Raw genomic sequence first — 13,818 nt, 5'->3', positions numbered from 1 at the left:
CCCACCCAGGCGAATCCCCACCTCCATTCAGCCTAGTCTGTAAAGGCAAGCCGAGGTGCTGTAGAGAGGGACGATTTTCTAGCTGCTGTACCAGTGTAGCCACTGATAGAGGGCGAAGGTTTTCTAGCTGCAGTACCAGTGTAGCCGCTGATAGAGGGTGCTGTTTTGCAACCTTTTCTGGCTTTTTTTTCCCAGCATGCACTTTTGGGTGAGTTGTGTGTTCTGAAACACGGGGTTTTAGGGGTTTTACCTTGTGCAGGTGTGACATCTGTCTACGCAAACGGTATATGCTTCCTCTCACAGTAGCATGGGACGTTGTGTGCAAATTTGAACGCAATCGGCCAAGCAGTTTCGGTGGAAAGTGGAAACACACTCACATGCCCTTTTTACATTTTTATATATATAGATGAAGTTTAAGCTTCAGGGACCCTAATCCCAGAGTGGCCCCAGAAGTGACTTTAATCCACATGGCTTTTAAAAAAGGGGCGGGGGGGGGGGGGTCTAGTGCTGCAGAAGCAATCTAGGTCACACAACTCAAATCGATTAACTTTTTGTCAAAAGTCTGACACTCAGCAGTACAAAATGTTATAACATAAACAACCTCCTTGAAGAAGATAACAGTGGTTACCCAGACCTCATTGCTGAATAATAATAATAATAATAATAATAATAATAATAATAATAATAATAAATTATTTATATGCCACCCATCCTACTGGGTTGTCCCAGCCACTCTGGGCAGCTTCAAACAAATTAAAACTTCAAACACAGTAAATCATGAAACATTAAAAACTTCCCTATACAGTTGTGCCTTGGTTGACGAACGCCTTAGCAGTCGAATGTTTTAGCTCCCAAATGCCGCAAACCCGGAAATGAGTGTTCTGGTTTGCGAACATTCTTTCGGAAATCAAACATCCAGCAGGGCTTCTGTGGCTTCCGATTGGCTGCAGGAAGCTCCTGCATCCAATTGGAAGCTGTGCCTTGGAAGTCAAATGTTTTGGAAGTTGAACAGACTTCTGGAATGAATTTCATTTGGCTTCCAAGGTACAGTACAACTGTACAGGGGAGCCTGCCCCCTAACAATTGTGAAGGGGTTCTAATAACTGTTCAAGCTTCATGGCCCCAAAAATGTAGGTTCACCACTGCTCATGTCCAAGGGGTTTTCCCCAAGCATCTGGACACTCACTGTGAGAACAGTCAAAGGTGACTATGGGGTTGTGGTGCTCATTTCACTTTCAGGCTGAGGGAGCTGGCATTTGTCCACAGACAAACTGGGTCATGTGGCCAGCAGGACTAAGCCGCTTCTGGTGCAACGGAACACCGTGACAGAAGCCGGAGGGCACAGAAACGCCATTTACCTTCCTGGCACAGTGATGCCTATTTATCTACTTACACTGGCATGCTTTCGAACTGCTAGGCTGGCATGCGCTTGGAGAGAGCAACAGGAGCTCAATCTGTCCCAGGGATTTGAACCGCTGACCTTCCACCCATTCTGGCACTGGATATATAGCCATTGTGACTAGTAGCCGCTGACACCCACCTTCCCATTGGGACAGCATCTGATCTGGGGCCACACCTGCAAAGCACACACAAAGCCATTTGGTAAGTGTAATGACCCTAATCTCATTCCAGATAGTCCAGAGAGGAGGAGGAGGAGGAGGAGGAGGAGGAGGAGGAGGAGGAGGAGGAGGAGGAGGACTCTTCCTGACAGCCAATTGTCCTCACCAACCTGTACATTTTCACTCAGGTCCTTCTGAAGTATAATCACAAAAGAATCTGGTTTTACTTGCCCGGCAACAGACGTAGTAACCCTGTCATAAAAATGAAATGTGAAGGACCAGCAGTCATAATAAGCCAACCTGCCCTCAACTGGAAGGTTATAAGAGATTGGGGAGCCCAGTGACCCATAATGCACATGGGGGAATTTGCCTCCATGCTACTGGGACCGGAAAGTTAAAACTGATGCCTGAGTTTCTGTGTAAGAAAAAAGAGGGAAGATTCACTGCTCAGCGAGCCCTTTGAGACAAATACAGTCCTTTGTTCAGCAAGAAATTACAGAGGAGGCCACTGGCTGATTGCTGGACTGCTGGTGGAGTCACAGCCATTCCTGTTTCACGGAACTTGTTTGTGAGTACCTAGTGGGAATCGTGCCCCTGTAACTTTCATTTTGCTTGTAGGGGTGGTTAAATCACTAGGGGCTAAGTAGCAGAAGGAGGTGAGGAAAATAGTAGGGGGGAAATATCTGGAAAACACACAGATTATACGGAGCTGTCTGCTAGCTCATTGATCTTCATGTCCTGCCAGAGCTTGGTCTTATTTATGTGTAAAAGTTTTTACGGTATATACCACCTTCTCACAAAGCACAGCAAAATTACTGGGTTCTTCTTCTTTTTGTTTTTATTATGTATTTTGTGTTTTTATCGTGTGTTTTTATCTTGTGTTTTAACTGCCCTGAGACCTACGGGTATAGGCCAGTATACAAATTTTAGTGAGGATGACAATGATGATAAGCTTTTAAGAGCAATACAGAACCATCATTAAAACGACTGTCTACTCAAGAACATTTTAAACAAGTGCGTAGGCCTGTTGGCATTAAACAGGCTTCAAGAGAGACCTGGAAGTCAAAAGTGAGGGTGCCTGTCAAATCTCTGCTGCTAGAAACGTAGGGGACCAGAACCATTAAGTTTGTGTACACATTACTGGCTTAAAACCACTCAGGTGAGCGCCATTGCCATTCTAAGAGAACAAGGGAGAAGTTCATGGTGAGCTCTGGCACCTCTTTCTCTAGGAAACTAGCACTGCATACAGGGTAGATATGGATTGTGCCTAATGTCATGTTGACACACTGCATCCCAAACCAGCACTGAGAGTGCACTGGCGTGTGTACTCAGACGTCGTTCATAGAAACCCCTTTCCCAGCCCAAATTTGACAACTGTGATTACGAGGGTGAGCCACTAGATGGTGTCTGTTGCAGCTCCATCTACTGTATTTTGAAATTGTCAATGAGCAGAAGGCTCACTTGATCCCCTGGTTGGGGTCTTGCTTCCTTTGCTTATTCAGTTTTGCTCCAAGGTTGCAGTCCTCCCCACGCTCCGCCCACCTGGACGGTTAAGTCCAGTCACATTAGACTATGGGGTGTGGCACTCATCTCTGCTTTCAGACAACAAGGGAGCCAGCATTTGTCCACAGACAGCTTTTTCCAAGTCATGTGGCCAGCATGACTAAATCACTTCTGGCACACAGGACCCCATTATGAGTGCCAGAGAACATGGAAATGACATTTATCTTCCCACCACAGCAGTACCTATTTATCTACTTGCACTGGTATGCTTTTGAACTGCTAGGTTGGCAAGAGCTGGGACGGGGAGCTCACCCCGCTGAGCGGATTCGAACTGCTAACCTTACAATTGGCAAGCCCAAGAAACTCAGTGGTTTACACCACGGTGCCTCCCACGTCCCATATAAAAGAGTAATGAATGGGGCTGATCGCCTTGATAATGTTCACAGTGTAGGCTCTGAGTTTGCGCTTGTGTAACCCTGGTTAAAGGTGATGAGTGATGACACCAAGCAGCTGTTGGGGAGGGGAAGCAAAAGCTGGATTTAGTTTGCCCAGTCTCTCCTTCTTTCTCCAAACAGCTCCAGGAAACTTTTGCTCATATTCTAACAAGGATCGTGCACAGGAAACCAAGTCCTGGCAAAAATATGCAAGGAGTCCATCCTCTTGTCATTCTTCAGCTGACTAAAAAAACATTAAGGGATGTTTTTAAGTGGTGACCTAATTAAGTAACCACTTGAATGGCCGTCCCTGTACATATTGAAACAGGCCTTTGTTTTGTGGAACCTGTATAGCAAGTTTCCCTTGAGCAAGAGAGCAGTTGGGATTTCTTAAAGCACAGCAGATGCCCCCTGCCCCATACCTTACTTAAAGAGAAGAAGCCCACCTTTAAAATTTCCACCACATTTTTGAAGCAAATAATGTGGAAGGCAGGGGGATGTAGAAAAAGGGTCGGCCAGCCCAAGAGACAGACTGAAGCAGCTGCCTCGAGCGGCAGAATCCCACGAGGCAGTGCCCCCATGGACACCCCACCTCTCCTGCCGCAGGGGATCTCACGGGAAGCCACTGCCACTGCACAACCCTGGTAAGCTGAGCTTCCACTGAGAAGGGGCAGCACCTTCTCATTTTGTCTCAGGCAGCGAAGCAGCAGGACAGGCTGCCCCTGTTTGTGTGTCTCCAGAAAAAGGCAGCATTTGGTCCTGGAGGCAGTAATCAACACCTTGAGAATCCCAGCTTTAAAAAATCAGGGCAAGTTTCTAGCCCTTATGGCTGAGACAGAATGTGTCAAAATGCATGGTCAACTTTGGCTGAAATCTGGACATGGCAAGGTTTCCAGCAATCAGGGGACAGGTATCAGTGTCCTGAGTAACTACCACCCCCCTAACAAAATCAGAGTTGTGCAAAATAATATGAATCACATGATAACATGAAATGGAAGCATATTTGCATAACTTCTGTTAACTTGCATAATTCCTACAGCTCTCAGAATTCAGGTTACCGGCATTTGGTGCAGAATTTTCTGGGCAATGTGGGCCATCTGCTCACACAAGGCACTGATATTACTGGGATGAACACTGTGTTTTTCCTGCCTGAGCTCTACATTCTTTTGCTTGCGCAAATGACCAGGGTTTGTTTCCCAGGGCCAGTGACTTTCCAGATTTTAAAGCTAGGCTTTAAAAATAAAATAAAGGCAGAATAAAGTTTAACCAAGTCAAAGCCTGCAGCTAGGGATGCCACAAATATATGTGATTTTCCACGCCCACCATCATAGCTGCTTATTTGCTATTGCAAATAAGTGTCCTGAACAGGCAACAGCAGGTTTCAGCATTCAGAATATTATTGTTGCAATCATAGGAACGTTTGAAACTACTGTGTACCAAATCAATCCATCTAGCTCAATATTATCTACACTGACTGGCAGTGGCTTGCCTGGGTTTCCCCCCAGGCAGGGGTCTCTCCCAGCCCGCCAGGGATTGAACCTGAGACCTTCTGCAGGCAAAGCAGATGCTCTACCACTGAGCTACAGCCCTTCCCTTAAGACATAGGAACATAGGAAACTGCCTTATATACTGAGTCAAACTATTGGTCAATCCCAAAATTTGCAGGTTCGTCCAAGGTCACAATCAGAAATCATGCAAGCCAATATGCTTGGTATTCACTGTAATTGTTCTTTGTCTCTGAACTCTAATTATTTTCTGCACTGGTTCTGACATTTCCCCCATCAATTGAAATTAATCTTGAAATTAATTACATAAATTTCAACAATGGCAGATAGTGAGATGCATAATGTTGATTTTAGCAGAAGCCGAACTGTAGCAGAGTGGAAACAGCACTGATTGCAATGAAACTGCAACAGGACAGAAGTCGTCAGCTCCTTACGTCCCCAGTTGTAACTGACTTAATCCACACCTTTCTTTCCCCGCTCTTTTAGATTATGATCGTCATCATTCTGCAAGTGATCTGCAGCCTTGTGGTCTGGCTGTCACTCTATGGTGGCTTCTTGTACCGGAACAAGCATCGTAGCCCTGAATGGAGCTGTCGGCTGGTCACCCTTTTGCACGGGCTAATTGTCACCTTCTTCTCTGGCTACATCGCTCTAATTGACGGGCCCTGGCCTTTGACTCATGCAGGTATGCAGAGATGATTCACTCTCAAGGGGGTTGTCAGAGGTAACAGGGAGTCAAATGTGGGTGCAGTTGCTCCGCTCGCCCACCACTGCTAAACCTCTGCCTGCTGTGCCATCCCCATCCCAAAAGCACAGCTCTGCTGTGACATTATTCATCCACCCATCCATTCATTCCATTTACATCTCATCTTTCCTCCAAGGACCTCAAAGTGGCATACAGAGTTCTCCACCTCCTCATTTTATCCTCACAACAACCCTTTGAGAGGTAAGGTAGGCTGGGAGACTGTGACTGGCCCAAGGATGCCCTGATGAGCTTCATGAATGAGTGGGAATGAATGAATGAGTGAGTGAGTGATCTCCTAGGTCCTAGTCCAACCCTCTAACCACTACACCATTGGTTGAGAGTGTGATTTGCAGCCCTGATTGCTCCTAGAGATCTGAAGGCCCAGGAAAAATAGGGTGGATAATTCCATTTCCCTACCATTTTTCCAGTTTCTTCCCCAACTTCTTTTATTATGAACTTAGAGAAAATTGGGATATGGGACATTTTTTGATTTGGTTTTCTGCGGGGGGTGGGGGTGGGAGTGGGAGGTGGGTTCCGGGCATTCACATCTCTATTGTTCACCGAGTACAAATAATGCCATGTAGCACTTAAATAAAGCACTTTGGGATGTTCAAAGAGCTTCACTTGTAACTTGTACAATGACCCCGAAAGGTAGGTCTGTATCATCATCCTCATTTTATATCCGGGAGAAGCTGAGCTGCAGTTCAATGCTAGAGCATCTGCTTTGCACAGAGAAGGCCCCAGATTTAATCCCCAGTGGCATCACTGGGTAGGGCTGGGAATGTGCCCCTACCCAGGACCCTGGAGAGCTGTTGCTAGTCAGTGTAGACAATACTGAGCCACATGGACTAACAGTCTGACTCGGAATAAGTCATTTTCTGCGTTGACGGCAGTGGCTTGGCTAAGACATTCCAACTAGCATCTTCTTCATTTGTAGCTCAGACTCTTGATTCCCATTTATCCTTGCTTCCCCTAACCCAGGTTCCCACCATTCTGATCTCCACCTGATGTCTTACTCCTGCACTTTATCGTCTGCTCCCGGCTCCATCCACTTCGCCGCTTCCATTCCTGCCTCGTCTTCCAATCCAGCTCACTTGAGTCTTCTTGCCTTGCTCCTCTACGCTGCCATAATTGTTCTTTCCTCTGGTACACATAAACTTCCCAGTTTCGCTCCTCTGTCCCAGATCAGCTGATTGAAGGAGAACAGGAGACCATATTCCTAGGCTTTCTGCAACCTGGTGCCCTCCTCCAGCTCTTTTGGACTATACTGTAACTCCCATCAGCACCAGCCAGCGTGACTGTGCCAACATGGACTGGTGAGAGTTGTAGTCCAAAACATCTGGAAGGCACCTGGTCGTGGAAGGCTGATGGCCTGGGAGGAAACTTCATTGAACTTGTTGGGCCTTACTTCTGAGTAGACATGCCAAAGACTGGCCTGTAAATTCTGCAAAATGAACAAATGCATTGCCCCATTTATACCGTAGTTGCAGATTGCAGCATCCCCACCCCCACCCCCACCCCGCAGAATTTCTGCTTCCTACAACTCTCAGCTTTTGTTGCTGGGTTTTAATCTACCTCTTCTTCTTTTTAACAGCCAGATTCTAGTCCTTTTGAAATGATGTTTGAAATTATATAAATAACGTCTCCATAGAATGTGGGTTTGATCAATGCAGATGTTTTCCCCTTATTTGTTTCAAGCAGATAGTCCATGTTGCTGGATAGGGTCCATTATTTCATCCTCCGTGCCCACAATGATTCTCTACACTCCCTTACACAGCTAAACATGTACACTGGATTTATTTTGAACTATGACTTGCTAGTGCTCATCTTCAGAACTTGTCACAAGTTCGAGAATATGGAAGCGAATGAAAAAAAGAAAGTACCTCTGGTCATGTGCAGAGGGTCCCATCTCAGCACTGAGCCTCTCCACTTCTCTGGGAACAAACAGGGGATCAGAGTTTCTAAGTTGGAACGTTCTAACATCTTCCTTTAAAAACAAAACATTATTATGCCCCTACTTATATTTTTTCAGTCATTTGTTGCACTTTATACATTAATTACATGTCATTCCCATTCTCTCTGTTTCCCCCCTCACAACAATCCTGTGAGGTAGGTCAGACTGAGTGATAATGACTGACCCAAGATTGAGCTAACCAAGGATCTGAATGTGGGTCTCTGCCAAAATCCAGCAAACTGCTTGCTACCCTGCATGGCCACTGGTTACGCGGATTACCATAATGTCTGCATGGTCTGGGAACAAATCAGACTTGCCCTGTAATGACATCACAATCTTTGCAATTTCCGAAGCGTGGGTCCTTGATGGCAGTTCCTAAGATGCTTCAGGAAAGGTCAACTGTTATCCGAGACCTCCAGTTTATTTTTACTGGAGGTTCAGTGGCAAAAAAGGGGGGGTGAATTGCTAGCCTCAGAAATTATTGTTATTATTAAGACAGACAGACAGACAGACAGACAGACAAACAGATAATAAGCAAGGACAACAATGCCCAAGAACCTTATGCAGTATTATACCTGAAGGAGTGTCTCCACCCCCCATCATTCAGCCCAGACACTGAGGTCCAGCCCCAAGGGCCTTCTGGCGGTTCCCTCACTACGAGAAGTGAGGTTACAGGGAACCAGGCAGAGGGCCTTCTTGGTAATGGCGCCTGCCCTATGGAACGCCCTCCCATCAGTTGTCAACTATCTGATTTTTAGAAGACACCTGAAGGCAACCCTGTTTAGGGAAGTTTATAATGTCTGATGTTTTATCATGTTTTTAATGTTCTGTTGGGAATCGCCCAGAGTGGCTGGGGAAACCCAGCCAGACAGGCGGGGTATAAATATTTTATTATTATTATTATTATTTATTATTTATTATTATTATTATTATTATTATTATTATTATTATTATTATTATTAAGATATAATATCCTTGGTGGTGGTTGCAATTGCTTACTAGTCTTTAGCATATTAGTGCACACTCCCAACATGATTTGAAGCTTTCACCCAAAACAATGAGGACTAGAACATTAACAGTGACCCCCAAATGGTAGTGCTTCCACTACCCTGCTGTCAGATGACCCACAATCTTTTGCCGCTTTCCTTCTTTGCCCTTGCCTTTTGCTCCTCTGTTTCACTTGGAACGGATCCACGCCTGCCGCTCTGAACATCCTCTCCCCTTGCTGTGTCCTTGCAAGCCCTTGCTTGCATTTAGTTCAGCTCCTGATCGCCAGGATTAGGTCTTTATAACTGTTTCACGAGGCACCTGTCATCCTTGTGTGAGTGTCTAAAAATTCTACAGAGCAGGCTCTTACTCTAAGCCATTTGGCCGAGTGACATCTGAGCTACTGACACCAGCTGCAAATCCCCTTTTCTCCACTTGTATAATTACTGCTGGGGTGATCAGGGGGCCCAGGGCACCATCTGGGCAAAGGCACAAAATGGGCATCAAATATACTGCAGTGGAATCTGTTCCAGAAGTCCGTTCAACTTCCAAAACGTTCGGAAACCAGGGTGCGGCTTCCAATTGGCTGCAGGAAGCTCCTGCAGCCAATCAGAAGCTGCAGAAGCCCCATCAGATGTTCAGGTTCCAAAGAACGTTCGCAAACCGGAACACTCACTTCTGGGTTTGCGGCGTTTGGGAGCCAAAACGTTTGACTCTCAAGGCGTTTGGGAATGCAAGGTATGACTGCATTGTATAATAATGTTAACTGTGTTGATTTTTCAGTGTAGCGTAACCCGGCATGCTTTTGTACCTAATGAAAAGCCAGACACCAGCTTATTCCAAGGCTTAGTATGAACAGCAGGCCAAGTCAGAAGGGTAATGATGCAGCTTCTTATTAGTTCCCTGCCTATGGTGCAATGCTGAAAGAATTAAATGGAAAGAATTAAGTGAAGAATTAAATGAAGGGCGGGCAGCATCAGAGGCTGCACCAGTAGCAGACTTCCTGCAGAAGAGCTTCCAGGCAGGAGCAGTCTATCTGAGTAATGAGAATTCTCAGTTTCAGTGGCCTTGAAAACCCACAGCCATTTTTTATTTGCCCCAATGCCACTTCACAGGAACTTAGGAAACTGCCTCCCACAGATCTTTTGGTCCATCCTGTATTGTCTATTCTGATTGACAGCAGCTCTTCAAGAATTGAGACTCAGGGGTCTCTCTCAGCCCGGCCTGGAGATGCCACTGAATTATGACATTTCCCCCAGAGCATGTGGTAGAGAAGCAATTAAAAACTGGGAAGTTGTTCTGGGAATAGTTATGGAGCATCTCCCAGAACCAAGGCTTGAATTTTGCATGCATGCATGCAAAACACACACACACTTCAAAACCAGATTTCCTGTTTTAGAATCTGACCTTTGGATGCATAAACATGATATTTGATATCATTCCCAAATACTCTTTTCAGGGTAAGTTTCTCATTCGAGAGCTTGCGCAAATTTTGGTGATGGAGAGGATTGAGTTCAAAAAAAAAGCAGGGGAATAGGTCTGGGACATCAAATGGAAAAAGCATTGGATTTTCAGTGTGTAAAATGTGTTTTTTGTTACAGTCGTACCTCAGAAGTCGAACGGAGTCCGTTCCAGAAGTCTGTTCGACTTCCAAAACGTCCAGAAACCAAAGCTTGGCTTCTGATTGGCTGCAGGAAGCTCCTGCAGCCAATCAGAAGACACAGAAGCCCTGTCGGCCATTCGGCTTCCAAAGAACGTTCGCAAACCGGAACACTCACTTCTGGGTTTGCGGCGTTTGGGAGCCAAAACGTCTGAGTTTTAGGGTGTTCAACAACCAAGGTACAACTGTATTTTAAAGAGCAGTTTAGAAACCTATAAAGTGCAATGGTCATCATTTCAAGCAACATTAGATTTCCACCTAAATGCCCCCCCTGTGGTCCCATCCAACTCTGCAATTCTAGGATGCCAAACTCAGCCGACCCTTTTTTCCTTGTCTTTCCAGGCTACCCCAACACGGCTCTCCAGGTGTGCCTGATGTGCTTGTCGCTGGGATACTTCCTCTTCGACTTGAGCTGGTGCATTTATTTCAAGAGCGAGGGCCACCTGATGCTCTCCCACCACATGCTCAGTGTCAGCGGCCTGGCTTTCGTGCTGATGATTGGCAAGTCTGCCACCGAGATCAACGCCATCGTCTTTGTGAGCGAGATCACCAACCCTCTCCTGCAGCTACGCTGGTTCCTACGGGAGATGGGACGCTATCACAACCTCCTCGGGGATGTGGTGGATTACCTTTTCGTATCTCTCTTCCTGGGGCTGCGCATCGCCGGGGGAGCATGGATTGTACAGTCGGTGGTGACTTCGCTCAACACCATCTGGATGCTAAAGGGTGGCGTCCTGGCAATGTATATGGTGTCCTGGGCATTTATGCTGGATATCATCAGTTTTGCCAGGAGGAAAGCAACGAAGAAATATTTTGCTTGGAAGAATGAAAAAATGAAAGGAAAGCATCCCAAGGAAAACGGACACCTGCCAAAATGCTGACTTTGACTTCCCAGTGGGCTGTTGCTCACTGATGGTTGCTGTTGTGCCTAATCGAGCAATAAGAAAACGGAACCTGGATAGCTCAGTTGGTTAGAGTGCGGTGCCAATGACGCCAAGGTTGCAGGTTCAATCCTCATATGGGACAGCTGCATATTCCTGCCTTGCAGGGGGTTGGACTAGATGACCCTCGGGGTCTCACCCAATTCTATGCTCTTATGAAGTAGGAAGCATCTTTTATGGACAGGGAATTGTCCAGGTGCTTCACATAACAAAAACTGGATTGGGAGGAACCAAGGAACCGCTGACCTCCAGAGCTCGTTCCAAAGATGAGGGATCTTTGGGGCCAGACATGAATCATGGTTTGAAAGATGGGTGGATATTCTCCTCGAAGGAAACTTGGCAGAAAATGACAGTGCTGGGGGAAGGACTAAACCACAAAGCCTGCAGGCCAGTGGAGGCTGGCTTGTAGGGGAAACGGGGCATTGCTCAACCAACCTCAATCTGACCTCAGCCGGCCCCCACTTGTCCTGCCTTTTTTCTTACAACCAATGCAGGAGCTGGCACTGGCTGTGGGTTCTTCATCCCTAGTCTCATTGGTGCCTTTGCAGAACTTATCAGAGAAGAGGATGGAGACAAAACCTGAATTACCTCTGCCTCTTACTAGCTTCAACTCTGCCCATCACTGACCTCCACGCCAAGGATGGTTGCAGCTTCTCTGAAGCAAGGATCTGGCTTCTTCCAGCTGCTCCACACTGCCAAAGCCCATCCAGCTGGATTTCACAGTCTACAACTTCCTTTCACAAAAGCCGGAGAGATTGAGATACTGGAGGCTTCTCCCTGGCTCCACCAACAAGATCTCCATACATGCTCCAAGCCTGTGGATCCTGACTGCCATGCAGGCCACTGACAGTCTCTGGGCTCGGCTGCCTAGGATATCTCAAGAGGAAATGGCGGACATCAAATCTGGTATCATCATGCAGTGGCGTAACATGGGTTGCCAGCACCCGGGGCCGTGCCCATGCGGAAGGGTGGGAGGGAGGGAGGGAAACGGATGGAGTACATATGTGCATTCAACTACTTAACAGTGTCCACATCACCTGAGAGATTGCAGCCATAGACTTAAGAAAAGAAGAGTTGTTCCATTGTCTGGAGAAGTCGCTTCCAGGTTCAACAGAGCCCAGCGATGGGAGTATGCAGCTTTAACACTGGGTGTTAAAATTTTGCACTCCTAACAATTTTGCACTCGGGGCAACTGCCCCGTGGCCCTCCCATGCTATGCTGCTGCCATTGTGCTTGCTGTGTACCCACACTCTTGGGAATAACTAGCACCAGACTGGATTTTTAAAAGCCTGCCAGCTTGATTACCAGAGATTTACCAGGAATATTTAGCTGTGATCTATGCTAGTATTGGCGAGGCCAGCATTGAAGCAGGAATAATTTGAAATTTGCCTGCATCTGAAAAAATGCCCATTTGCAGCTGAACTTATTTCCCAACCCAGAAGCAGCCCTTCCCTTCCCCTTGAAGCAGATATTCCCTTGTTGTAGTGCACTCAAAGTGGCCGTGGCAGATGTTTTATCTTGGCAATGCAAACCCAAGAGCTGCGACACTTGTGCAGACTCCTAAACGGGCATCAGCATGGGGTTGGAAGACTGCTCCAGCTGTCACAAGTGTTATTTTTTGCATCGCAGTTAAAAGCTGCTGCTTCCTCCCTGCGATGTCAAGGCAAACGCTGGTGCTTCTCATCACGGAAGTCGCTTGGGAATCTCCAAGCAACGATTTTCAGAAAGAACAGATAAAGAGGTTACAGGTTGCCCTGTCAGTTTCCACATGGTGCTTTTCACAGGAAGGGTTTTTATACCTTGCTGTGTCCTGAATCTGCCATCCAGAACTATCTCCGGTGCTCGGGGGGATAATTTGTGCTAATCTTCCTGAGCTCCAGAAAGCTGCCCTTGATCTCCCAGGGGCGGCGTCTCTCTGGCTACACAGGAGACTTGCCTGCAGCTCAGACTTCGGTGTGGCTGTGAAGCCTACTCACTTTTCAAGAAGTTGCTGAATGCCTGCTTTGGGTTTGTGAAATGGAGACACACACACACACACACACACACACACACACACACACACACACGTACCGTATGGACACATATGCATTCGTGTGTATAGAGAGAAGGCGAAAGTTGCAGTCTTGGGACGACTTAGCTGTAAGTGGAGATGAGGGATTAATCCAATTCTGTTTGCAACAATATGTCAAGCAAATCGCAGCCATCCTTCGAATTTTGGACTTCTCTGAATTTTGCAATGTAGCCTAGCTAAGTAAACTATATCCCCCCCCCCAAATGCATATACCAGGATAAAGTGTGCATCAAAGCGCATCTATTGGTGAAAATAGCATACAGCATTGAACTATGTCAGGGGAAATGGTATTGCAAAAATGTGTAGGCAAAATTGCAAACAAAAATTTGGATATTCGGAGAAATCTGCACTAAAATGCTGCTGAATTTTCATGATTACTTTTTTTTAAAAAAATGTAAGCTGATATGGAAATGTGGAGGACAGAACTTAGGAATGGAAAAATGAGAAACTGAAACTGAA

General features: G+C 46.4%; 1 protein-coding gene across 1 annotated transcript; it reads left to right on the top strand.

The window, feature by feature from the left end:
* The first annotated feature begins 1,844 nt into the window (after positions 1-1,844).
* On the top strand, positions 1,845-12,246 carry LOC118097404 (TLC domain-containing protein 5-like). Its single transcript, XM_035140224.2, has 3 exons — positions 1,845-2,127; positions 5,488-5,686; positions 10,690-12,246. The coding sequence occupies exons 2-3, from the start codon at positions 5,491-5,493 to the stop codon at positions 11,226-11,228; spliced, it is 735 nt and encodes a 244-aa protein (XP_034996115.1). The 5' UTR covers positions 1,845-2,127; positions 5,488-5,490; the 3' UTR covers positions 11,229-12,246.
* Positions 12,247-13,818: the final 1,572 nt, after the last annotated feature.

Source organism: Zootoca vivipara, chromosome 15, assembly GCF_963506605.1.
Source record: "Zootoca vivipara chromosome 15, rZooViv1.1, whole genome shotgun sequence".
NCBI classification, from domain to species: Eukaryota; Metazoa; Chordata; class Lepidosauria; order Squamata; family Lacertidae; genus Zootoca; species Zootoca vivipara.
The sequence above is the reverse complement of the archived record's forward strand: the minus strand, read 5'-3'. Positions and strand labels throughout refer to the sequence as shown.

Excerpts from the sequence above, each read along its gene's own strand:
- LOC118097404 (XM_035140224.2), top strand. The coding sequence starts at position 5,491 with ATGATCGTCATCATTCTGCAAGTGATCTGCAGCCTTGTGGTCTGGCTG. Across the intron at positions 5,687-10,689 it reads CTGGCCTTTGACTCATGCAG|GCTACCCCAACACGGCTCTC; the intron begins GTATGCAGAGAT and ends TTGTCTTTCCAG.